The 24,724-nt window shown below is 35.7% G+C and overlaps 1 protein-coding gene across 1 annotated transcript in view; it reads left to right on the top strand.

Annotated features, from left to right (window-relative positions):
• CDC42BPA (CDC42 binding protein kinase alpha (DMPK-like)) overlaps positions 1 to 24,724 on the top strand; it is a 116,174-nt gene that overhangs the window by 5,843 nt on the left and 85,607 nt on the right. The window contains exons 3-6 of the mRNA XM_008584516.1: positions 5,200 to 5,442; positions 5,688 to 5,798; positions 16,174 to 16,421; positions 21,656 to 21,761. Of these exons, the coding sequence (XP_008582738.1) occupies positions 5,200 to 5,442; positions 5,688 to 5,798; positions 16,174 to 16,421; positions 21,656 to 21,761 (708 nt within the window). The remainder of the gene's footprint in view (positions 1 to 5,199; positions 5,443 to 5,687; positions 5,799 to 16,173; positions 16,422 to 21,655; positions 21,762 to 24,724) is intronic.

Here is a 24,724-nt window from a genome sequence, read left to right on the forward strand (position 1 = left end):
GATCCGAACCCTCGGCGGGAGCGCTGCCGCGCTCCTAAGCGGCGCACTGTAGCAGTGCGCCACCGGGCCGGCCCGCCTTTTTACTTTCTTATGGAATCTTTTGATTAACAAAAGTTCTCAGGTTTAACATAGTCAAATTTATCAATATTTTTATGGTTAATGCATTTGCTGGCTTGTAAAAGAAATCTGTGGTTAAAAAAAAAAAATTCTAAAAATAAATTCAAAACATTCTCCTGAATTTTTATCTTGAAGTTTTTGTTTGATCTTTCATATTTATGTCTTTAATCCACAAGAAATTCATTTTTGTGTATCATGTGAGATAAGGATCTGATTTCACTTTTTCCCATGTAGCTTACCAGTTGTTCATTTATTAAATAGGCCATCCTTTGCTCAGTGGTGTGGAATGTCACCTCTATCAAATATCAAATTTCTGTGTATGCATGTGTCTGTATCTTAACTCTTTCTATTCCTTGAAAACTTTGATGGAATTTTGACTCAAATCATGGTGAATCTATAGATCAGTTTTGGGAGAATTGACATCATTATAGTTTTGAGTCTTTGAATTCTTATTTTCCATATTTATTAATATTATTCTGAATGTACACACAAATTTCAAGAGCAGAGCAGATTATTATTATTTACATAAAATACAGCAGATAATAACCATGTGGCTCCCTTGTGTGCCAGTTCTTACCTCTGGGGCAATGCCCTGAGAGTTGGCTAAATAAAACCCCACAACATAAGGAGTCTGTATTGCAATTAAGGAACCCACAAAAAATTTATTCATGTGTTATATAGAGGAAAGAGGCAGATGCTTTCTTCGTCCCTCCCACCCCCACTTCTGAAAGAGTCTCCTTGGAAACCTAAAGAGAAGGATCCAGGGTTCTTTCTCTCCCTGCGGAATGTAAATAAGTCACTCCAGTGGAAAGCCCAGAATCTCCAGCTCCACAGAGGAAGTCTTCCTGGTCCAGGCTCTTATTCTCTCCCACCCCTACCTTGGAATGTAAACACATTACCTCCAGAAGGTAAATCTTTTTGGAGTTTTCTCACTATTTAAATTAGTCATAAATTACTTTCCAAGACTTGCATTTAGCCCAGGTCCCAAGTTTTAGTAAAATTTGTCCAGAAGGGCCTAACAGTGCAAAAACACATAAATAGTTTCTTGGCTGCCCCCACAGTCTTTTTATCCATAAACATGGTATCTCTCAACATATTTAAAGTCTTTTAAGATGTTTTTCCATAAAATTTCATTCAGGTCTCATTTGCCTTTGTAAAAATTTATTATTCTGATTTTCACATTTTAAATATCTTTAAAATTTATGTTTTCTTACTGAGTTTTCTATATTGATTTTGTTCTAGCAGCATTGCTCAAGTCTCATTAATTATAATGGGATATATTTCAGATTCTTTGAGGTTTTCTGCAAATAATGTTTGCATTATTTATTATTGTTTCTTCCTTTTGGGATTTTATGAATTTTCTTTTTTTCCTTGTCTTACTGCTTTAGCTAGGAACACTCAGTACAGTGTTAACTAGAAGTGGTGATAGCAGGCATCACCGTCTTTCTCCTGATTTTAAAGAATATACCTCTGATATTTCACCACTAATAATCTTTGCTGTAAGTTTTTAGTAAATACTTTCTATCAGGCTAAGGAGGTTACCTTCTGCACTTATTTTGCTAATCATTTTTTATTAAGAATTGCTATTGGAACTATGAAAGAATAAAATTGCAACAATTTTAAAGATCTCAGTTGGCTTTATTGAGATTCTAGAATGGGGCAATATATTATTCCATAAAATAGAATAAGTGTTGAGAAGGATGAAGAGGGTAGAAATGAAGAACAAAAAGCAGATTGGTCATTTCATAGTTACTTCCTTGTAAGGTTGGGGACAGGAAGACAAAATAATAGAAAAAAATCACTGACTAGTTAACATCAGGTTACTTCATGCTGTCTCTTTTGTGGTAAGAGTTAAAGGAGAGGGAACTTTATCATACCTACTGAAAATTAAAACTGGCCTGTTTGGGAAATTAATTTCCCAGACTTCTAGGAAGTTCAGACCACAACCTAAGTGACATGGAACTTAGCAGGGGTGACTCTATTTTGATTAAAAACAAAAATTTTTTTTCATTGAAACATAATTGAATAAATTAATAAGCTGGTGTAGTGCATTACATTTATAGACTTTTTCTAATATTAAACCAGTGCTACATTTCTGGGTTAAGCATAAATTGCTCATATATTATCTTCTAAATAATAACATCATAGTATAGGTAACATTGATGTAGCAGATATGGGAAAATTGTAAGTCCTGCTGGCTGGATCTGGGTTCTTGGTGTTTCGAACAAAGAATTGGACGAGACACGCCAGAAATGAAAAGGAAAGGCAGTTTTATTTAGCAAAGGAGGAGAGACGAGTGCACTCCAGAGAAAATAGAGTGGACTCCAGCGAGAGAGGAGAGTGCTCAGGAGCCCCGACGGTTACATTCCTGGCCTTTTAAGTCCTCTGAGCTGGATTTTTGCCATTTGGTCATTGGTTGAGCCCTGAACGTAATCTCTGTCGTACTGGTTAAAGAGATTGGCACCTTAGCTGGTGGAAACTCATTGGTCTAACTGAATGGCGCCCACAGTGGTGGGGGGCTCCCTGTCTGGAGTTGTCTTTGTCTCCTGTGGTCGCTTCTGTGCATGTGTGTGCCTGTTTAGGGAACCGGTTTGTTCCATTTGCAAATACCAGCTTTTCCTTTTCCCTCTTTTCTCTCTCTAGCTTCCTGCCTCAATATCAGTTCTAATAGCACCGTTCTATGTGCTTTACATATCTTAGATTATTTAATAATCATCGTAGTCCCAAGAGTTAGGTATTACCATTATTATTATCATTATTCTCATTTTACAAATGGTGAGACTGAGCATTGAGAAGTTAAGTACACTTGCTCAAGGTCATAGAGATAGAAAGTGGTGGAGCTAAAATGTTGTCACAAGGAGTCTAGCTCCTGACTTCATGCATATCCACTTTATATATTACTAGAACTGATTTGCTAATTTCTTTAGGATCTTTACCTTTGTTTTCATGAATGAGACTGGCTTGTAATTTTTTTCTCTTACCTTTCTGGTCTTGGGTAGCATTGTCTCTGTTTCTGTTCTGTTGATAAGGTTGTGTGAGAGAAATGCTCTGTTCCTTCAAACAATGGAAGAATCACCTGTAAAACCATCTGGGTCTAGAGGTTCTCCCTCACCACTGGGAGGATGGGGAAATTTTGTTAACTATTGGTTCAGTTACTTTAATTTAATAGGGCTTTTTTTAGGCATCATTTCTCTTAAAACAGTTTTGATAAATTTTATTTTTCTGAGAATTTGTTCATTTCATAAATTAACAAATTTATTGGCACAGAGTTCATCATATTTTCTTTTTTGATCTGTTCTAGATTTTTAGTTATAGCTTCTATTTCTTTCCTATTATTATTCCTTTGTGCCTTTATGCTTGTTCCCTTGATTGATCTCACCAGATATCTATTTTATTATTTTTCTCAAAGAACCAACTTTTGGCTTTGTCGACACTCATTATTGCCTCATTTCTATTTCCTTGATTTAGGAGCTTATCTTCGTTAACCTCTTCCTTATACGGGAAGGGAGCGTTATTTTGCTGGTCTCTTTCTAAGTTCTTAAGTAGAACCTCAGTGAATTTTTAACCTTTTTTTCCTCTAAGTGCAAATAATTCAGGCTGTAAATTCCCCCCTAAGTATAGCTTTTACTGTATCCCCAAATTTTAATATATACTAACTTTTTTTTCCCCTTGTATTTTTCATTTTTTTTAGTTTTAAATATTTTAATATCCTTTAGGATTTTTCTCATTGACCAATGAGTTATTTATAAGTATGTTTTTAAAATTTCAATGCGTAGAGTTTTATCTTTTATTATTGATTTCTAATTTAATTGCAGTGTTATTAAAGAACTTGATCTATATATCTGCTCTTTGAAATCTACTGAGACTTGCATTATAGCCTAGACTGTTCCATTGGTAAACTCTGTCAATTTTTGTTTATATAAAGCCTCATACTTGAAATTTTTCTGCATATATAATTTTAATTATTTTCTCATCTCTGAAAATATTTTCCCCTGTTTCTATTTCTATTGTTACTTCTTTGATCTGTTCTAAGTCTAATTATCTTCTATTTTTCCTTTTTTTTTTTTTTTTTAAGGATAGGGAATATGTGATTTGTCTTTTGGTTCTCTGATTTCTTTAAAGGTCTTTTATTTATCTTTTGTGTTATTCAGTTTCATTTTTCTAACATTTCTGTGTTTGTGTTTCTCTTTATCTTTCTTGCTTTGTAAATGTAGAGCTTCCTGTACTGGTGGATCCATGTCTTTAATTTTAACACATTTTTCTCATTTCTAAATATTCTGTAAAGTTCTTCCATAAATCTACTTGGTTGTTTTTAATAGTCTTTTGTTATTTTCCTGTTTTTATGATTTCCTCTTTTGTTTCATACACAACAATTTTATGTCAACATCTGATTGTTCTTATACCCAAATACCTTTGGTGTTTATTATTTATTGTTTCTGTTCTTTGATTATGGTGGTTTGTTCTTTGGGCATTTGGGAATCTGTGGTTGTGAGCTCATATGTGTGCTCTTAATGTGTGACAAAACCAGATTTCTTGGAAGTTCTTTCCCCCAAAGAAGATTTCCATTTCCTTTTGGTGAGAGGCAGGTGGTTGTATTGACCTGAGTCCTCTTTAGCCCCCTCTAAGTTCCTCCCTTTTATCAGGAGTCTCAGGTTTAGTATTTCTCCTTGTTTCTGGCCTAAGGCTTTTTAGTCTCTACATCAAGGTCAATGCTTGTTTTTTATCATTTGTAATCATTCAGTGTTATAAAAAAATATTTTACAAATATTTTTAAGTTTAACAAAATCTTTCTTTTAACTGTCATATCTTACATTCCTGTATTTTTTACTCATTTGTTGGGAATTAAAGTACTAGAAGTGTAAATCAGCTGTTCCCTTACATTTAACATGTTAGCAAGAGGAATCGAGAACATAAATAGGGCACCATGCCCTTAATATCTGTTCAAAAGTAGTTTATTTCCTTTAATTTTGTCCTGAAGTAAATAATTTTGGCTCTTCTTGACTTAATGATAGCAACTTTGATGGCCAAAGTTGGTCTCTAGGTTGCAGATTGGTAACTTATATTCTTTTTACAAAACTGTAGGAACTAGTCCAGGCTAGTGAGCGATTAAAAAACCAATCCAAAGAGCTGAAAGACGCACACTGTCAGAGGAAACTGGCCATGCAGGAGTTCATGGAGATCAATGAGCGGCTAACAGAATTGCACACCCAAAAACAGAAACTTGCTCGCCATGTCCGAGATAAGGAAGAAGAGGCGGACCTGGTGATGCAAAAAGTTGAAAGCTTAAGGCAAGAGCTGCGCAGAACAGAAAGAGCCAGAAAAGAGGTTAGTAGTCAGGCAAATTTTGTAGTGCCCGTGGGGTAGTGACTAAAGCTGCTTTTTGAGACTAGTGAAACAATATGTATTTCATTCTTTAATTCTCGAAAAAAAGTTATTTTTATAGTTTGTTAATATTATTTAATATGAATTTCAACATTTGATTTATCCTCCTATTATAAGGTAAATTCACATGGGGAAAATGTTTTCTTTGAAAAAAATTATAACCACGGATCTGCTTTTTTGTTTTAAAGCTGGAAGTTCATACAGAAGCTCTAGCTGCTGAAGCATCTAAGGACAGGAAACTGCGTGAACAGAGCGAACACTATTCTAAGCAACTAGAAAATGAATTGGAGGGACTGAAGGTATGTTTTGATTTCACACTTAGGAAGCTTAATTAATTTTCTTCTCTTCAGGCTTGATGGGAACGTTAGTTTAAATCCTCTCCAGTGTAGAATGAAAACTGGCTGTTCTGCAAACCTACTATTCTTTCTTTATTTTTTTTTTTTGGCAGATAGCCTGTATGGGGAAAACCTACTATTCCTAATTCTCATTCTTATTAGTAGGAAGCTGATACAGATTTCCTAATCATTCTGAAGAAAAGGGAGGACCACATTTAGTGGGGAGTAGGAATCTACCAGGAAGGAGTTAGGATAGTTATGAAGGACTGACTGGACAAGATGTACTGATCTCTGCATGGGAGTCATGGTTGGATATCCAGACCCTATATCTATCTTGTGAATGACTCAGGAAAGGCTCAGGAGGTAGCCTTGCCAACACTGTGTTGGTCGGGATGAGATGAATAACGGGCATGGGCTAGCACATTGCAGCATAAGTTGCTTTGCATGGGAAATACTCGGGCCGTCTCTGGAATCAGACTACCTAGTTTTAACTTCTAGCTTCATAAATTACTAGCTTTGTGACACTGGACTAAAGTTAATGTCTTTATTATCTTCCTGTTCTCATCTATAAAGCCCTATTTCATGTCAGGAGTATACACATGCATTTGTAAGTTGACATAAGTGTGCAGTAACTATTAATATAATAATGTTATGTATGTCAAGGTGAGTGAATTAGGATTAAATTGCCTTCATATTTCCACAACACTAAATAATAGTCTGAATGTAGCGTCTGCCTTTTCTTGACTCTAAACTTTGCCCATCTTGTTTCCTCTGCTTTGCCTGTCAGCCCCTGTCGCACTTACTCCTTGTACAGTCATGCCTAGTCTAGTGTCTTATTCACCCCCAAAATATGAGAATCAACATAAATGTCATCCTAGGAAGCCTGGGTACCCTTTTTGCACTGTTTTAGAATTCTGTTAATATATGTAGCATAGTAATTATTATCACTATTACTTTATTATTACTTATTGTAATCATTTATTCGCAAATCTGTCACCTCACCTAAGCTGTGACCTAGCTTATTGAAAACATGGATGGTGTATTGGTCCATTTCTGTTGCTTGTAATAAAATATTTGAAACTGGGTGGTTTATAAAGAAAGCAAAATGTATTGTTTGTGGCTTCTGAAGCTGGGAAATCCAAAGTCCATCTGGTGGTGGTAACAGTGACCAAGGGGTCTCACATTGCAAGATGGCAGGAGTAGAGAGACAGACTCTCCTCTTTTTTTAAAGCCCTCAGAACCATGCTCCTGACCACCATTTTTAATCCATTCACTACTGCATGGTCTTGAAATCTAATCACCTCTTCAAGGTTCCACCTTTCAATTACCATAATAGGATTTCCCACCTTCAGAAGTCACAGTGTTTCTAATACATAAAACTTGGGGGGGGTACAATTTAAGCTTCATTGAGTTTTGAGGGGGACATAATTCAGTTCATTACAGCCAGGTATACAGTAGTCCTCCCCTTATCCGAGGGGGATACATTCCAAGACCCCCAGTGGATGCCTGAAGCTGCGGATAGCACTGAATGCAATTGCTGTCAGTTGGGACACGTTTCCATTCATGTCTTCAACTCACTAATGCCTTTTCTATCTTAAATAAGCACTTAACACCCACTATGGCTGTAACTTTTGTAATTGGAGGTGTGATAGCAAAGCTAGCACAAATTTCTTTTTCCTTCTTCACAGTTGCATGGATAGAAGATTTGTTCTTACAGTAGACTTTAGCAACCTCAGTATATGATTATTTTCTTATTAAGTTGAGAACTTTCACCTTTTCACTTAAAGGAATCATTTTATGACTTTTCTTCGGTGTATTCGAAGAAATTGCCAGCCTCACTATTCCTGCACTTTGGGGCCATTCTTAAGTAAAATAAGGGTTATTTGAACACAAGCGTTGTGATGCTGCTGCAGCCGATCTGGTAACTAATACAGCTGCTAAATTACTAACAGGCAAGTGGTGTATGCAGCTTGGATATGCTGGACAAAGAGATGGTTCAAGTCCCAGGTGGGATGGATCAGGTTATTTGAACACAAGCGTTGTGATGCTGCTGCAGCCGATCTGGTAACTAATACAGCTGCTTAATTACTAACAGGCAAGTGGTGTATGCAGCTTGGATATGCTGGACAAAGAGATGGTTCAAGTCCCAGGTGGGATGGATCAGCTGGTGTGAGATTTCATTGCACTACCCAGAATGGCACGCAATTTAAAACTTATGAATTATTTATTTCTGGAATTTTCCATTTAATATTTTTAGACCAGTGGTTGACTATGGGTTAACAAAACCGTGGAAAATGAAACCATGGATAAGGGGAGACTACTATATTATTAATATTTAGTGCTTGTTTAATAAATGTGTTAATTGAATCATGTAGTAGGATTGGTCTGAACTTCTCTAATATTGAATATCATTGGTTGCAAGTAAGTTTTCTCTAATGATTGAATATCATTGGTTGCAAGTAAGGTTTCTATGCTATAGAGATATGAACTCTTGATTTTATTTCTTGTTTTTGTTTTGGGGTTTGTTTGTTTTGGTTCATTATGAATGCACAGGCTTGGTCAGCTTTACAAAGTAGAGATGTGTCTTTTTATATACATCTGTGTCTCTAGAGCAGGATTAGTATGTAGAAGTCATTACATTACTGGCTCAAATCCTTTTCAGTCTAGTCAGGGCCTGCTTTGTCATTGGATAGTAAGAATGAATTATAAAGCGCAAACTGGAAGTTTTCATTTGAGGAAATTGAGACTCGGAGGAGTTAAGGATTTTGTACTCCATCATAAGTGATAAGAGTACAGTTTAAACCCAGGTTTCCTAACTATCAGTACTATTTTCTGTCTAGCAGTTTGCTTTTAATTTTTTTTCTTTAGTAAGCACTTCTGCATTGGAAACTCTGAATTACTGTATTTATCTATTTGTCAAACACTCATAATCTCTGTTGTCATTTATAAATTTGAGATAATAGTAGAACTACCCAGTAATTAAGTTAATGCATTTAAAGTTCTTTGACCAGGGCCTGGCACATGGTAAAGGCTTAGTAAGTGTTCTTTATGATTATTAATATACTGTGATTTCCTTAGGATATTTTCTAAAAGTGGGATTTCTTGGTCAAAAAATATATACATACTAATTTTGAAATCTGTGTCAACCCATTTAAAGATAGTAGGAATCTTCATTAAGAATACTTTTCAACAGACTTAAAAGGAGAAGTAGAAAGTCCTATGATAAAAGCTAGAGACCTCAATATCCCACTTCCAATAATGGATAGAACATATAGACAGAAGATCAATAAGAATATTGAGGTTTTGAACAGCACTATAACCAACTAGATCTAACAGATATATTTAGAACTTTCCACTGAACAAAAATAGAATGCACATTCTTTTCAAGTGCACATGGCAAATTCTCCAGGGTAGACCTATGTTAGATCACAAGACTCAGTAAATGTAAAAAGATTGAAATCACACAAAGTATCTTCTCCAACTACAAAGGAATGGAGGTAGAAATCAATAACAAGGAAAACTGGGATGTTCAAAAATATGTGGAAATTAAACAACACAGTCTTTAACCACCAATGGGTCAAAGAAGTAATCACAAGGAAAATTAGAAATTACTTAAAGATGATTGAAAATGAAAACACAGCATTCCAAAACTTAACAGGATGCAGTGAAGGCAATGCTCAGAGGGGAATTTATAGCTGAAAATGCCTGTATTAAAAAGGAAGAAAGATCTCGAATTAATAACCTAACTTTTTACCTTCAGGAACTAGACAAAAAAGAGCAAACTAAACCCAAAGATAGCAGAAGTAAGGAAATAATAAAGATTAGAGCAGAGATGTAGAGAGTAGAAAAATAACAGAAAGAATCAATGAAACTAGAATTAGTTCTTTAAGAAGATCAGCAAAACTGACAAGCCTTTAGCTAGACTAACAAAAGAGAGAGAAAAGATGCAATTAACTAAAATTTAAAGTGAATGTGGATACTTTATTACTGACCAACAGAAAACAAAAGAATTTATAAGAGAATACTGTGAACAATTGTATGCCAACAAAGTAGATAACCTAGATAAATGGACAAATTCCTAGAAGCACACAAATAACCTAAAGTCACTCAAGGCAAAATAGAAAATCTCAACAGGCCTATAACAAGTAAAGAGATTAAATCGGTAATCAAACACCTTCCAACAAATAAAGTTCAGGACCAGACGGCTTCACTGGTGAATTGAATAACCATTTAAGGAAGAATTAACACCAGTCCTTTCAAACTCTTTCAAAAATAGGAGAGGAGAGAACACTTCCAAATTCATTCTATGAGGTCAGTATTACCCTGAATACCAAAGCTAGATAAAAACATCACAAGAAAACTATAGACCAGCATTCCTTATGAATACAGGTGCACAAATCCTTAACAAAATCCTAGCAAACTGTTCCAAAAGCATATTACAAGGATTATACACCATGACCAAGTGGGGTATACCCTGAATGCAAGAGTGGTTGAACATAAGAAAATCAGTTAATGTAATTCATCATGTTAATAGAACCAAAGGAAAGAAAACACGTGACCATCTTTATTGATGCATAAAAGTCATTTTTCAAAATCTAACATTTTTTCATGATAAAAACTCTTAGAAAACTAGGAATAAAAGGGAAAATCCTCAACATGATAAAAGGCATTTATGAAAAACCCACAGCTAACATTATACTCAATGGTGAAGGATGGAAAGCTTTCCCCTTAAGATCAGTAATGAGGCAGGATGCACATTTTCACCATTGCTATTCACTATTACTGGAGATGCTAGCCTGAGCAATTACACAAGGAAAAGAAATAAAAGGCATCCAGATTGGAAAGGAAGAAGTAAAACTACCTCTATTCACAAATGATATGATCCTAAGGGGGCTGGCCTGTGGCTCACTCGGGAGAGTGTGGTGCTGATAACACCAAGGCCACGGGTTCGGATCCCATATAGGGATGGCCGGTTTGCTCACTGGGTGAGCTTGGTGCTGACAAGTGATATGATCCTATGTATAGAAAACCCCCAAAATACACAAGAAAGTTACTACAGCTTGTAAACAAATTCAACAGAGTTGCAGGATACAAGATCAACACACAGAAACCAGTTGTGTTTCTGTAAACCCACAATGAAGAATCTGTAAAGAAAGTTAAGAAAGCAGTTTCATTTGCAGTACCATCTAAAGAATAAAATACCTTGGAAAAAATTTAACCAAGGAAGTTGAAAACTTGTACACTGAAAATTATAAAACATTGCTGAAAGGAATTAAAGAAGGCCTTTATAAATGTAAAGACATCCCATGTTTACATATGGGAGAATTTAATATTTTTGAGATGAAATACTACCCAAAATGAAGTACAGATTCAACTCAATCCTTGTGAAAATTCCAACAGTCTTCTTTGCAGAACTGGAAAAGCCAGTCCTCAAATTCATATGGAATTGTAAGGGGCCCGAACAGCCAAAACAATCTTTAAAAAGGAGGACAAAGTTAGAGAACTCCCACACTTCTCAATTTCATAACTTATTACAAAGTCACAATAATCAAAACAGTGTGGTGCTGTCATAAGCATAGACATATAGACCAGTGGAATGCAATTGAGTCCAGAAATAAATGCATGTATCTATGGTCAATTGATTTTTTTTTTTTTTTTTTTTGTCTTTTTTGTGACCGGTAAGGGGAATGCAACCCTTGGCTTGGTGTCGTCTTCACCGCGCTCAGCCAGTGAGCACACCAGCCATCCCTGTATAGGATCCGAACCCGCGGCGGGAGCACCACTGTGCTCCCAGTGCTGTACTCTCCTGAGTGCGCCACGGGTTCGGCCCTGGTCAATTGATTTTTAACAAATGTGCTAAGTCCATTAAATGGGGGAAGGAATACTCTCTTCAACAGATGTGCTGGGATAACTGGATATCCACATGCAAAAAAAAAATAAGTTGGTTAACTGCCTCACACCATATACAAAAGTTAACTCAAAATGGATCAACCACCTAAATGTGAGAGCTACGAATATAAAACTCTTAAAAGACCTTGGATTTGACAGTGGATGCTTAGGAATGACACCAAAAGTAGAAGGAAAAACAGCAACAAAAATAAATAAATTGGAATTTATCAAAATAAAAACTTGTGTGCATTGTATCAAAGGACATTATTGAGAAAGTCCGATGAAAGAAAATATTTAATATAAAACTCTTAAAAGACCTTGGATTTGACAGTGGATGCTTAGGAATGACACCAAAAGTGGAAGGAAAAACAGCAACAAAAATAAATAAATTGGAATTTATCAAAATAAAAACTTGTGTGCATTGTATCAAAGGACATTATTGAGAAAGTGAAGACAGCTCGATGAAAGAAAATATTTGCAAATCATATATCTGATTACAATTTAATATCCACTTTTATAAAGAACTCCTACAACCCAACAACAAAGAAAACCCAATAAAAAACAGGCAAAGGGCCTTAATAGACATTTCTCCAAATAAGATATACAAATGGCCAATATCCACATGAAAAGATGCTCAACATCATTAGTCATTAGGGAAATGCAACTTAAAACCAAAATGAGGTACCACTTTATACTTATTAGGATGGCTAAAATTAAAAAGAAAGAAACATAAAATAAGTGTTGACAAGGATGTAGAGAAATTGGAACCCTCATACATTGCTTGTGGGCATATAAAATGATATAGCCACTTTTGAAAACAATTTGGTGGTTCCTCAAAAGGTAAGCATAGAACCACCATATGACCCAGCAATTCCACTCCTAGGTATGTATATCTCAAATATTTGAAAGCAGATACTTTGGATACTTTACACCAGAGTTCACTGAAGTATTATTACAGTAGTCAAAAGGTGGGAACAGCTCAAGTGTTCATCAACAGACGGATAAACAACATACTATATACATATAACGGAATATCATTCAGCCATAAAAAGGAATGAAATTCTGATACATACTACAACAGGGCTGAATCTTGAAAACCTTGTGCTAAATGAAAGAAACCAGACACAAAAGGACAAATATTGTATGAATCCACTTATATGAAATATATAGAATAGGCAAATTCATGGAGACAGAAAGTAGAATGAGGTTACCAGGGTCTACAGTTGAGGGGTGGGGTGGGACAGGGAATTAATTCTTAATGGTTACAGAATTTTTCTTTGAGATGATAAAAAAATTTCAGAAATACATATTGGTAATGTTTGTACAACATTTCAAATGTAATTAATGCTACTGAATTATACACTTACAATGGTTAAAATGGAAAATTTTGATATATATGTTTTACCGCTTAAAAAATAGTAGCATAATATACCAGTAACCAAAATAATTGCATTTTCCACGTTAAGTGGGTGAATTATATGGTATGTGAATTATGTCTCGATAAAAATTTTGTTGATAAAAAGAATGTTTTCCAATTGTTATATGCTACTAGATTGCTTTGTGAGTTTTTGTTTGTTTGTCTTTTTACGCTATTGCGTTAGGTTTCTAGGGCTGCTGTTACAAAGTACCACAAAGTGGGTGACTAAAAAAGCAGAAATGTATTGTTTCAGTTCTGGAGGCTAGAAGTTCAGAGTCAAGGAGTTGGAAGGGTTGGCTTCTGGTGGTTGCTGGCCATCTTTGGTGTTGCTTGACTTATAGATGCACCACCACCATCTTTGCCCTCATGTTCACATGGGTTCCCGCTGCGGGCGTGTCTCAGTGTCCAAATTTCTCCTCTTTATAAAACATAATCATAATTTGAAAAATATTGAATACATGTACATTTAATCTTCCCTTTCAAGTACCTGTTATTTTTCTATATTGTTTCAAGTCTTTTGTATCTTTTATCAAGACTTGCAGTTTTTTTTTTGGGCCGGCCCCGTGGCGCACTCGGGAAAGTGCAGCGCTGGGAGCGCAGTGATGCTCTCGCCGTGGGTTCGGATCCTATATAGGAATGGCTGGTGAGTCACCCCAGTATGGGTGACACCACACCAAGGGTTGAGATCCCCTTACCGGTCACGAAAAAGAGAAACAAAAAACAAAAAAAAAAGACTTGCAGTTTTTTAATATAAATCAGAGAAATTTCTCACTATTATTCTTCTTCATGTATGTATGTATATTACTGTATGGTGTTTTCTTGTTTTTGATATTAACAATGAATATTTTTATTATGTTTTCTTATTGCTTATTCTAATATCTGAAAGTATTGATTTGTGTTTATCTTATATACTATTGTTTTACTCAACTATCAATTCTCAGATTCACTTGTATTTTCTGTGTGAACAATTAAATAGAAATGATAATGATGTTATCACTTTTGTTTATAGTATTCATTTCTTTTAACTATTTTACATATTGGTTAGTATCTAAAGTTAATATTACGTAAGAGTGATCATGGAAGATATCCTTTTTGCTGCTGTTATTCCTGAATTTACTGGATATACTTCTGATGTTTCACCTTTAATTATTATTTTGTCTCATAGTTTGAAATGGATACTTTTTTACATTAGAAGTATTACCATCTTTTTTATGGTTATATTGTGGGACTTGGGGTAGTATTTGGAATTATTATTGGATCAAATAATATTTGATCAAATATTTATCAAATACTTTTGGGCAGGTGTATCTATTGAGATTATCATTTGAATTTTAAAATTTAATATTTTAAAATAATGCATTTTATTTTACACATTAATAAGTTTGCTAATATTAAATTACCTTCAATTCCTGCAATAAAGCCTATTATTTTGTGGTAGCTTGTTCTCTTTAAATTTTGTCAGTATTTTATTAGTCTTTTTACATTCTTTTCAGTAAGTGATGTGCATCTGTAACTTTAATTGGTAATATGTTTGTTAGGTTTTGATTTCAAGGGAAGTTTTTCTTTAAAATTTCTTGTAACATGCTGCTGCCATCCCAAAAGCCAAACTAAACAGAACAGCAAACTAAAAGTGTTCTTTAGGTGATTAGAAAAATGAAAGAGTAGTGTAGGTCAGTGGTCAGTAATGCAGATGTCAGTTTAGGCATCATTTCCATAGAGATGCTTAAGAGCAAGAATCTGACTTGCTCTGGTTCTTCCAAATTTAGGCAGAGTTTTGCATGCCAGGCTACCTCAGAAACCACTGCACAATCTGGATCTGGCACATGATAAGTATTTCTTAAGTAAATGGTTAAACATTGCAGTGGATACCCCAGTGCTGTTTGGCCCACATTGATTTCTTTGTTCTTTCGTAATTATGTACCTTAGATGTGAAGGAGCCAGCATATTTTTCTTCCAGCTTTAAATCAAATGCCTTTACCAGTTTTTCAACCCTTATGACTGACTTCAAAAAAGGACACAGTGTCCCTCCATATCTTGATTCTTGAAGGAGCCAGCATATTTTTCTTCCAGCTTTAAATCAAATGCCTTTACCAGTTTTTCAACCTTTATGACTGACTTCAAAAAAGGACACAGTGTCCCTCCATATCTTGATTCCTTGTTGTCACTAAACATAAGCCTAGAGGTTCTATTAGTTTTAAAAGTTTTATTGCTGATCACTTGGGGAAACAGATAGGATATAACAAATTAATGTCATTTGGAAAGTAACAGACCTCAGGATATCTTACAATCATAATCTCTAGTCCGTATGTTTTTGTTTACCCTTTAAGCGGTGCCTGGAAGAACCTTTAGACTTTACATTTTCTTTTCTGTCTTGTTACTAAGAGGATATTTCAGCCTAATTTCTAAGAAGGGGGATTTCAACCAAATTTCTCCTCCTCCTTAATGTCCTACCTAAAAGTGCATAGACATACTATTTTTTTCTAACGTGGATATGAAGATGTTAGTTTAGACCTTTGTCATTTCTCTCTGGACTATTGCAAAAGCTCCCTGTCTTTTCTTTTTTAGATCCCAGCTCTATCATTCCCCCCCACCCTCTGCCATTTTAATCCTTTAAGAACACAAATATGCTTAAAACTTTTTATTGGTTCCTCATCAGATAGAGTATGCAGTTAGATTTTCCCTCACTCCATACACCAACAATAATTCCAAATAAATTAGAAATTTAAAAGTAAAACAAGAACTCATATAACTACCAGCAGAAAGTTCAGATAAATATGTAATTTTGGTGTGAGAAGACTTTTAAACAAAGAACAACAAAGACACAGATAGTAAACAATGTAAACTGAGGGAAGTATTTGCAATATATGGCAGACAAAAAGTTAATAGCCTTAATACAGATCGAGTATTGTTTTTGTGTGATAATATACAAAAATAATATGCAGTTATATGAACAGTGCTTTATGTTACAGACAGGAGTTATTGATATCTTATTATTTTTGTAGATGAACTAATCTTTTATTATTATGTCTATAGCAAAAACAGATTAGTTACTCACCAGGGGTATGCAGCATAGAGCACCAGCAAGAGATAACCAAACTAAAGACTGACTTGGAAAAGAAAAGTATCTTTTATGAAGAAGAATTATCTAAAAGAGAAGGAATACATGCAAATGAAATAAAAAATCTGAAGAAAGAACTGCACGATTCAGAAGGCCAGCAACTTGCTCTAAACAAAGAGATTATGATTTTAAAAGACAAATTGGAAAAAACGAGGAGAGAGAGGTAAGAATCAAGTTATTTGCTCATCCAATAGATATTTATTATTGTCAGGTAATCAAGATACATAGGCAAGAAACACATCCTAGTCCTCAAGGAGACCAAAGTCAAGATTGGTAAATAGGAAATTATAATACAGCATGATAAGAAAGCAAATGGGATAAATATTTAAGCATGTGTAGGAGAGGCACAAAGTGTAACTTTTGGTACATCTAAGCTTTCTGGACAAAATTACGTCTCAGTTGAGACCTAAGAAATAAGAAAGAAGTAGTTGGGAAGAGTGTCCAGGCAGAGACAGCAGAATGTGCTGAGGTCTAAAGGAAAAGGAGAGTATTGCACATTCAGAAAATGAAAGCTGTTTGTTATGGCAGAAGTGTATATAGAAAAATGGGAGTGGTGAGGAATGAGGCTGGAAAGGAAAATAGAGGCAGGTTTGTGAAGGAGTGTAAGGCGATTGCACTTATCCGAAGGCCACTGAATGAAGGTGACCTGATTATTTTTTTTATTTTTGAATTGTCGCTCTTGCTGCTGTGTGGAGAATGGATTGGGAGGAGCAGACTGGAGGTAGGAATCCAACTGTGGGCAATGAGGTGGTGGACCTCAGATGATGATGGTGAAGATGGAGAGAAGTGGAAGGTGGTTGGATTCTGGTCTGCTGAGAAGACAGAGGCTGGAGGATGTAATGACCAGCTCAGCTGCGAGAGATGAGGGAGCAGGAGAAATGATGGTGCTCAGGTTTCTAGATTTCAGGGAATTGGGTATATGTTTTTGTCATAGTCAACTTTTTTTTGTTTGGATGGCTAGCCAGTACGGGGATCCAGTCATTGTCAACTTATATTGGAAACCCGAGTTTATAAAATTTGGTGCATTCATTTACTCAACAAAACTTTTTTTCTACTGTGTGTAAAGAAAGCACTGTTGTAGGTACTGGGAAAATAGCAGTAAACAAAAGCCCTGTTCTTGTGGAGCTCTCCTTTAATAAGGTGAAAGCCAACAAAGTAAATAAGTATAGAATATATTAGGGAATGATAAATGCTAAGAACAAAAAATAAAGCAGGGGATGGGGGCTACAAGGCAGTGAGGATGACCAGGGAAAATTATACTGAGAAGGTGACTTCTCAGTAAAGACTGAGGAAGGTGAGGGAGGTGTTTATACAGACTTATGAGAAGAGCATTCTACAAGTCTGTTCAAAAAATAGTGAGGAGGCCAGTGCTGCTGAAATGCAGTTAAGGGGTAACAATAGCAGAGATGAGTCGAGGGGCCAGATCATGTAAAGTCGTATAAGTCTTTTTTGGTTGACTTATAGTTGTTTGCTCCGAGTAAAACCATTGCAGGGAATTATTGCAGGATATTGAGAGAAAAGTAAGAAGTACTGACTTGTGTTTTAACAGGATTATTCTGACTACTGGGTTAAGAAGAGTCTGAGTTTGAATTAGGTAAGAGGAAAAGCAGCGAGGCCACTTAAAAGGCTGTTGCAATAATCCAGGCAGAAGATGGTGGTGGTTGGGCCTCAGGTGGTGAAAAAAAGGATAGTTAGAAATGTTAAACTTTTAATGTTCTTAGAAAGTAAAAATAATGGTATTTGTTGATGACCTAGATATGGGATGAGAGGGAAGGAGGAAGAGTCAAGGACGCTACTCAGGTTTTTGGTCCAAGCAATTGGGAGAATATAGTAACTGTTTAGAGAGAAAGACTCCAGGAAAGTTTGGGATGGGAGTATTATCAAGAACTCATTTTAAATAGTTAAGTTAGAGATGCCAAGTAGGCTGATATATAGACCAGCCTGGATTTCAGAGCCAGAGATAAAATCCTCAAGTATTTAATCACTTACATGATATTTAAAGCTGTGAAACTGGATGGAGATCACTTAGTGAATGAGTGTAGACAGAAAGGTGGTCTTAGAGCTGAGCCTGTGCACCTAATATTTAAAAGTTGAGAGATGAGAAAGAACCAGCAAAGTGGATAGAGAAAGAGCAGCAAGAGGGATGAGAAGAAAACCAGGCAAATTTGGGTGTCCTGGAAACCAAGTGAAGAAAGTATATCAAATCTGTTAACATGTCGGTTAAGTCTGAGTCAGGTAGGGTAAGGACTAAATAATGGTATTTGAGTTTAGCAACGTGAAGGTTATTGGTGAATTTGGTAAGAACAGTTTCAGTGGAAGAATTAGGGCAAAGACCTGTGTAGAGCTATGCTAATTGGCTAGGTTAACTGTCAGAATCCTGCTGATGTAGCCAATTGTATGGTTAGGCAGTTCATAACTAAAGCGAAAATGTTTCATTATTTTAGTTACACTAAGTTTTCCATTTGTATTGTCAGGGCTAGGGCTCACAGACCCTTCAAATGCGTTGTACCCACTGGGTCACCAAACCCCTCATATGCCTGGCTGGATCACCAGACCCCTCACACGCAGGTACATGAGCTAGGTAATAGGGGAAGATCCTGGTAGTTGTTGGCAGACAACACGAGCTCAGTCCTCAGCTTCCTCAGCTGCAGCAGCAGTGGCAGTGGTCCCTCAGGGCATTCCGGGGTCCCTGGCAGCAACAGGTTGCAGCAAACTCCAGCAACAGCGGCCTCCCTGTGGCTCCCCTGGGGCATCCTGGGGGGTGGGGGTGGGGATGGGGGCCTGTGGATCAGAGCCACTCGTCCTTTATACTTAAGTCAGATAACCCAGGAACACCTGAGTGCATATGCAGTTACATTAGACAATAACCTAGGAACACCCAAGCACACATGCTTATTTATATCAAATGCTTGGCAAGCCTCCAAACCCCCGAGGAACCCTACACTTTCCCTACAACCTGACAGTGGCATCAAAGGAGACATAAAGGAAGGAGAGTAACTGGAGACAGAGTATGACAGGTAACACTGTTACTTGGAGTTATTTATTGCTGAAACAAGCAGTGAAATCAGGTAGTTGCTGGAGGACAAATCCATCTCATAGAAGTTATTTTGCTCTGTGTTGTTTTTTGTTTTAAGATAGGAGAAATAACAGCACACTTGTAATGTGATAGAAAGTATCCAACAGATGATTCAGGAGAGAGAGGAGAGAAGGACTGGAGCAGTGTACTTGGTGAAGTTCGTAATGAAGGGATTGGCCTTACTCAGTCCTGCAGTTTTGTTTTGTTTTTTACTTACAGTAAGAGAAGAACAAGTAGAGTATATGGGCATAGGTGAAGGTAGATAGGGTTGTGGGAACTTGTTTATGTGTTGAGCTGTCTTGTGGAGTTGGGTGTGTTGAATTTGAGGTGATTGGGAGTCACATCTGAAGTTTGAAGCCCACAAAAGCTTCAGATGTAGATCCAAAGTTTATCAGCACAGTACCTGGTAGTGTAGCTGATGCAATACTTCAGGGAGAAGGTAGAGAGAGAGGAGAGATGAGCACCTGTATTTAATCTTTTATTTTATCTCCCTTGGCCTAACACTCTTAGGTTCATTCTTATATGCTGCTCATACTCCTTCCAATACAAGATAACAAAATTCTTTAGCTCCTTCATTGTGTAAGTCCTCTCCTTCACTTCTGTACCTGGTCTATGCTGGGATCTCTACTCTTATCATGGGCCTAAAGACAGTGACAAGTGATTGGATGGTTGTTAATTGTCCATCTCCCTTTTGAGGTAACTATTTCAGGTAAAGTTAATGAAAGATTTATGCAAAGAGAGGCTGGTTACCTCAGGTTATAGAGGCTGTGGGGGAAGGGATGAGGCGACTCCTACCTGCAAGGAAGGTTCAAAGGTCCAGAATTCTCAGCCTTATCCAAAGGTCCCCATCCCATGTCTCAAGGCTCCACTCATTTCAAATCTGTGTCCTTAACGTAGTCTAGGAGATATGGTCAGTGTTGTGCAGATAACATTTTGTGCCTCCTGATGGGGATGCACTGAGAAGAGCGTAGAATCATTCTTGTGGTAGTCCAGCCAAGAATGCACTCTTCGAGTCTGGTCATAAACACCAAATGGAACCAGGTTGAGTGTCACCGTACACAATGAGGAGAGTCATATGCATGTTTCTCAATTGGATCCTGGACTAGATAAGAAAAGGAGACATGTTGGTGTAGTTGGCGAAACTTGAACTGGGTCTGTGGACCTGGATGGTAGTGTTCCGGCTATGCTGATATTTCTTATTTAGAGGGTTGCTTAGTGGTGTGGCAGAGAGTGTCCTTAACTTTGGCAACTACACACTGGAGTATTTAAGGGTAATAAGGCATAATATCTTCAGCTGCCCCATTTCTTATTTAGAGGGTTGCTTAGTGGTGTGGCAGAGAGTGTCCTTAACTTTGGCAACTACCCACTGGAGTATTTAAGGGTAATAAGGCATAATATCTTCAGCTGCCCTTTTAATGGTTCTGAAGACGACTAATGAAATCAGTTCACACACACGCACACGCACACAGTAATGGAGCAAATGTAGTAAAGCGTTACAATTGGGAATCTGGTGAAGAAGAAACTATTTTTGTAACTTTTCTGTAAAATTAAAATTAATTCAAAGCAAATCAAAAATATATATAAATATTAAATTCAGATACAAATTAATTTCTAATTACAAACAAATATTTTGGAATACTATTCTTAATAACATTAGTAAGTCTAGAAGTGACTCTGGCCTAATCTTAAATAAGGGCCCATGACTTTGTATTTTTAAGAACGTTGAGGTGCAAATATACAAAGAAAAGTGTGTAATTTGGTTTCATACTAACTTATCTATGGATAAAACAAAAGGAGTGTGAAGCAGATGGCAATTATTATTTTCATTTTGGTGCTTATTTCATTAACCTAGTTGAGACCTTCTCTGAGTGTGTAATCTAAATTAGCCACCCCCTCCCAGATCATATTTATGGCATTACCATATTTTATTTTCTCTATAGAACTTACCTGAAATTAGTTCATTTACTCGCTTTTCATTGCTGGCCCCTCCACTGGAATGTAAGCTCCCTGAAGGCAGGACCTATCCTTATGGCCTACAACAACTGCTTGGCACCTAGTAGGCATGCCAGAAATATTTGTTAAGTGAATATTTGTCAAATGAATGCTGAAAAAATCAGCATAATTTTTTTGTAAATTTTGGAAAGTTTTCATCAGGCCTGTCATTGCATATAACCATGTTGTATTCTATGTGAATAATGTTCCTGGAGTTCAATCTGATATTTTTCTATTATGTAACTATTACAAAAATAATTTCTTTCAAGTTTTCAGGTGACCTTTAATTCAGTTCCTTTTTTTTTTCCTTTTATGTTTTGAATTGTTAGTCAAAGTGAAAGGGAAGAATTTGAAAATGAATTTAAACAACAGTATGAACGAGAAAAAGTGTTGTTAACTGAAGAAAATAAAAAGCTGACAAGTGAACTTGATAAGGTGAGCGATTCAATATCATTTATATTAATTGAGCGCATGCTAGATGTTCATTATTGTGATAGGAATTATGGTATAATTTTATATTTGATGTACATTTTTGTTTTAATAGTCCTCCTGATAAGCTATGATTGCTTGTATGATACAGTCAATTTTTCATTATACCAATCTGTGACAGGAGTCCTCTGAAGAGAGAGTTTTGCTTATCTCATCTTATTCTTTGTCCCATTTATTTTTTGAGCCTCTATTCATCTCGGTTACCATCTATGCTCTTTTTCACTCTTTTCTCTCACATTCATCACTTACCCTGTTATGGGTGGCTGAGTTTCTGGGTGGCTGAGTTTCTGGCTGGCTAAGTTCAGGCTGGCTCTTGGTGTGAGCATGAACAATTAGGCCAACCTTGGAGAGATTATAACAACTATTATTTCATATTCACAATGGAGAACTGATGATAACTAGAAATGATACCAGGGGTAGGTCTTAAACCAAAGAAACCAACTTTGCCTAAACTCTAGCTTGAATAAAGAGAACTGTGTATTGTCCTTGTAAATAGCCACATTTATGAACAAAATTTCAAATACTTAAAGGAATTTTTTTCCATTTACTATTTCAGATTTCCCAAACTGCCACTGTCCTGTATTTCTTGTGCCAATTCCTAACAAACAGTTGTAAAAATCCTAATATTGACCAGAAATTTTAATAATTCTATTTATATTTAAATAAGAAGGGCTAGATAATTACTTTTTATAATGATTTCTAAGATTTTCATCCAATACAAGTATTATGTTCAATTATTAGTCATTCCAATAACAGATTGAAAGACCATGATTAAATAGTCATAAGATAGAGTCTCTACATTCTTTTTCAACTTTCCATTATTTTCTGAATAGCTTTCTACTTCTCTCACTACTTTCCCCATGATTATTTAGCATTTAAAAAATCCTAAATAGCCATTGAAGGCATTTAAAGATGACTTTGCTTGTTTGGTGGAAAACTACTTGAGAAACAATGCTTATAGTTCATTTTGTAAAGTCTTATAAAGCTAGCATACAAAGACATTGTGGAAGGTAGCTGAAATAGTAAGTAGCATAAATGAATTTTTTAAACCGTGAATAGTGTATGAACTTTATTGTATAACTCTTAGTTATTTCTGCTAAAATAACTTTCTGCTATTTTATCTTTATCCAAATAGGTCACATAATTGTTATCTCATGTGTTTGACTAATATGACTACAAAATTTAATGTCGTTTCTGTCTACAAAACAGAATTTTAAGATTTTAAGCACTAACAAAATCTTGGTTTAAAAAAAAAAAAATATATATATATATATATATATATATATGTAATTAAACCCTAAAAGGCCACTTGATGTAGAATTACTCAGCAAATTACCTGGTAAAAGATGTTATTACAGTTTAAGAAAAATTATATTGGAAAATAGTCAAACTGAATAACTGAATGTTGGTCAGATTTTGCATTCAACCCTGTTTTGATTTCATTATTAGCCAAAAAGTTCTGCTGAGTTTACCAAAAATATATATTTAGAAGAATATTTTAAAAATACTCTTTTGATTAAAGTTGTATCATTATCTTACTTAGGCCTAGTGCACACAGTGAAGCCTCCTTGATGAGGCCTGAGGGATAGTATATAAAAAACAAAACATTTCCTTTTCTTGCTAAATTGAAAGATATGACATAGGATATGAATAGCACTTGGAGAGCAAATTCATATAGTAGGCAAGTATTTAATGACAAATGATTACAGGGAAATATTAATTCCTCAAGAAGTAGGGGAAGACCTGGGATCTGTGTTTCTATTTGAACCTCTGCTCTGTTTCTCATCCTTTCTTTCAGTTTTTGCTTCTTTCTCTCCTTAACTCTCAGTGTTCGCTCTTTCCATTTATTTATTTTCCAGTTTGGTTTGAATTATGTATTTTCTCCAAGAAAGATAACCAACAAATGGATTTACCATTGCTGCACTAACTGTTCCATTGGGAACCAGCTCGAAGAGAACTGGATTTTATCACAACAGAATTTCAGATATAGAAACAAGAAAGCAATTATGAGGTTAATATTGAAGATTATATAAAGATACTCAGTTTTAAGCTCCAAAAATAAAAGTTAAAAAAGAAAAAAAAATTGGATGATATTTTCAGAAGTCTATAAGCTCCACTTTTTATTAAAAGAGAACTTATTGCAAATAAAATTAGCCGTGTATGCCAGGGAATTAAATTGAATGGTTTACAGTAACTTGTATCTTGTTTTTAAGTTATTTCACCAAAAAAAGGCAACATTACAAAAAATGTGGAAAATATTTGACATGAAAGTTACCCATAATCTCATCACCACAAAACAGGTATTTTAATTTTGTATGTTCCTGTCCAGGTTTTGCTGTATTCATATTATTCTATAATTGCAGTCATGTGAACATTCTGCTTACTAATCTGCCTTTTCACTTAAAGCATTTTTCCATATTCCTATATAATCTTATATTTACTTTAGGCATGTCAGTGTACAAATAGTAAAACCTCATTTCCAAACTTGGAAAATGAGCAAGTCGATTGAATTTACTATGTGCAGGTCCTCTTCTGAGTTTTGTATAACTCATTTAATGTTCACAATAACTCTTTAGGTTATACCCTTTTATTCTTGCCATTTTATAGATGAAGAAACTGAGGCAAAGAAGGGTTGAGCTACTTTCCTAATCACAGAACTAGGAAGTGGCGGAATGGGAGTTGAATACAGGTATCCTGGCTCCCAGAGTCCATGCTTTTATTTGGTAATAATGAAGAGGTTAGCTTTTCTTGACCAATACTAAACAGATGAAGAAATCTTTTTAAAATTACTTGTGACTGTTGTGCTATAGCCGTTCAAAGTGTGCATTTTCTTCCTCCTCTTGCAAATCTTCACCTAGTATCTCATCCACAAATTAGGTGGGAGGGCTGCCAAAAGTAGTGGCAATCAA

Source organism: Galeopterus variegatus, unplaced genomic scaffold (genome assembly GCF_000696425.1).
Source record: "Galeopterus variegatus unplaced genomic scaffold, G_variegatus-3.0.2 Scaffold3290, whole genome shotgun sequence".
In the NCBI taxonomy this organism is placed as follows: domain Eukaryota; kingdom Metazoa; phylum Chordata; class Mammalia; order Dermoptera; family Cynocephalidae; genus Galeopterus; species Galeopterus variegatus.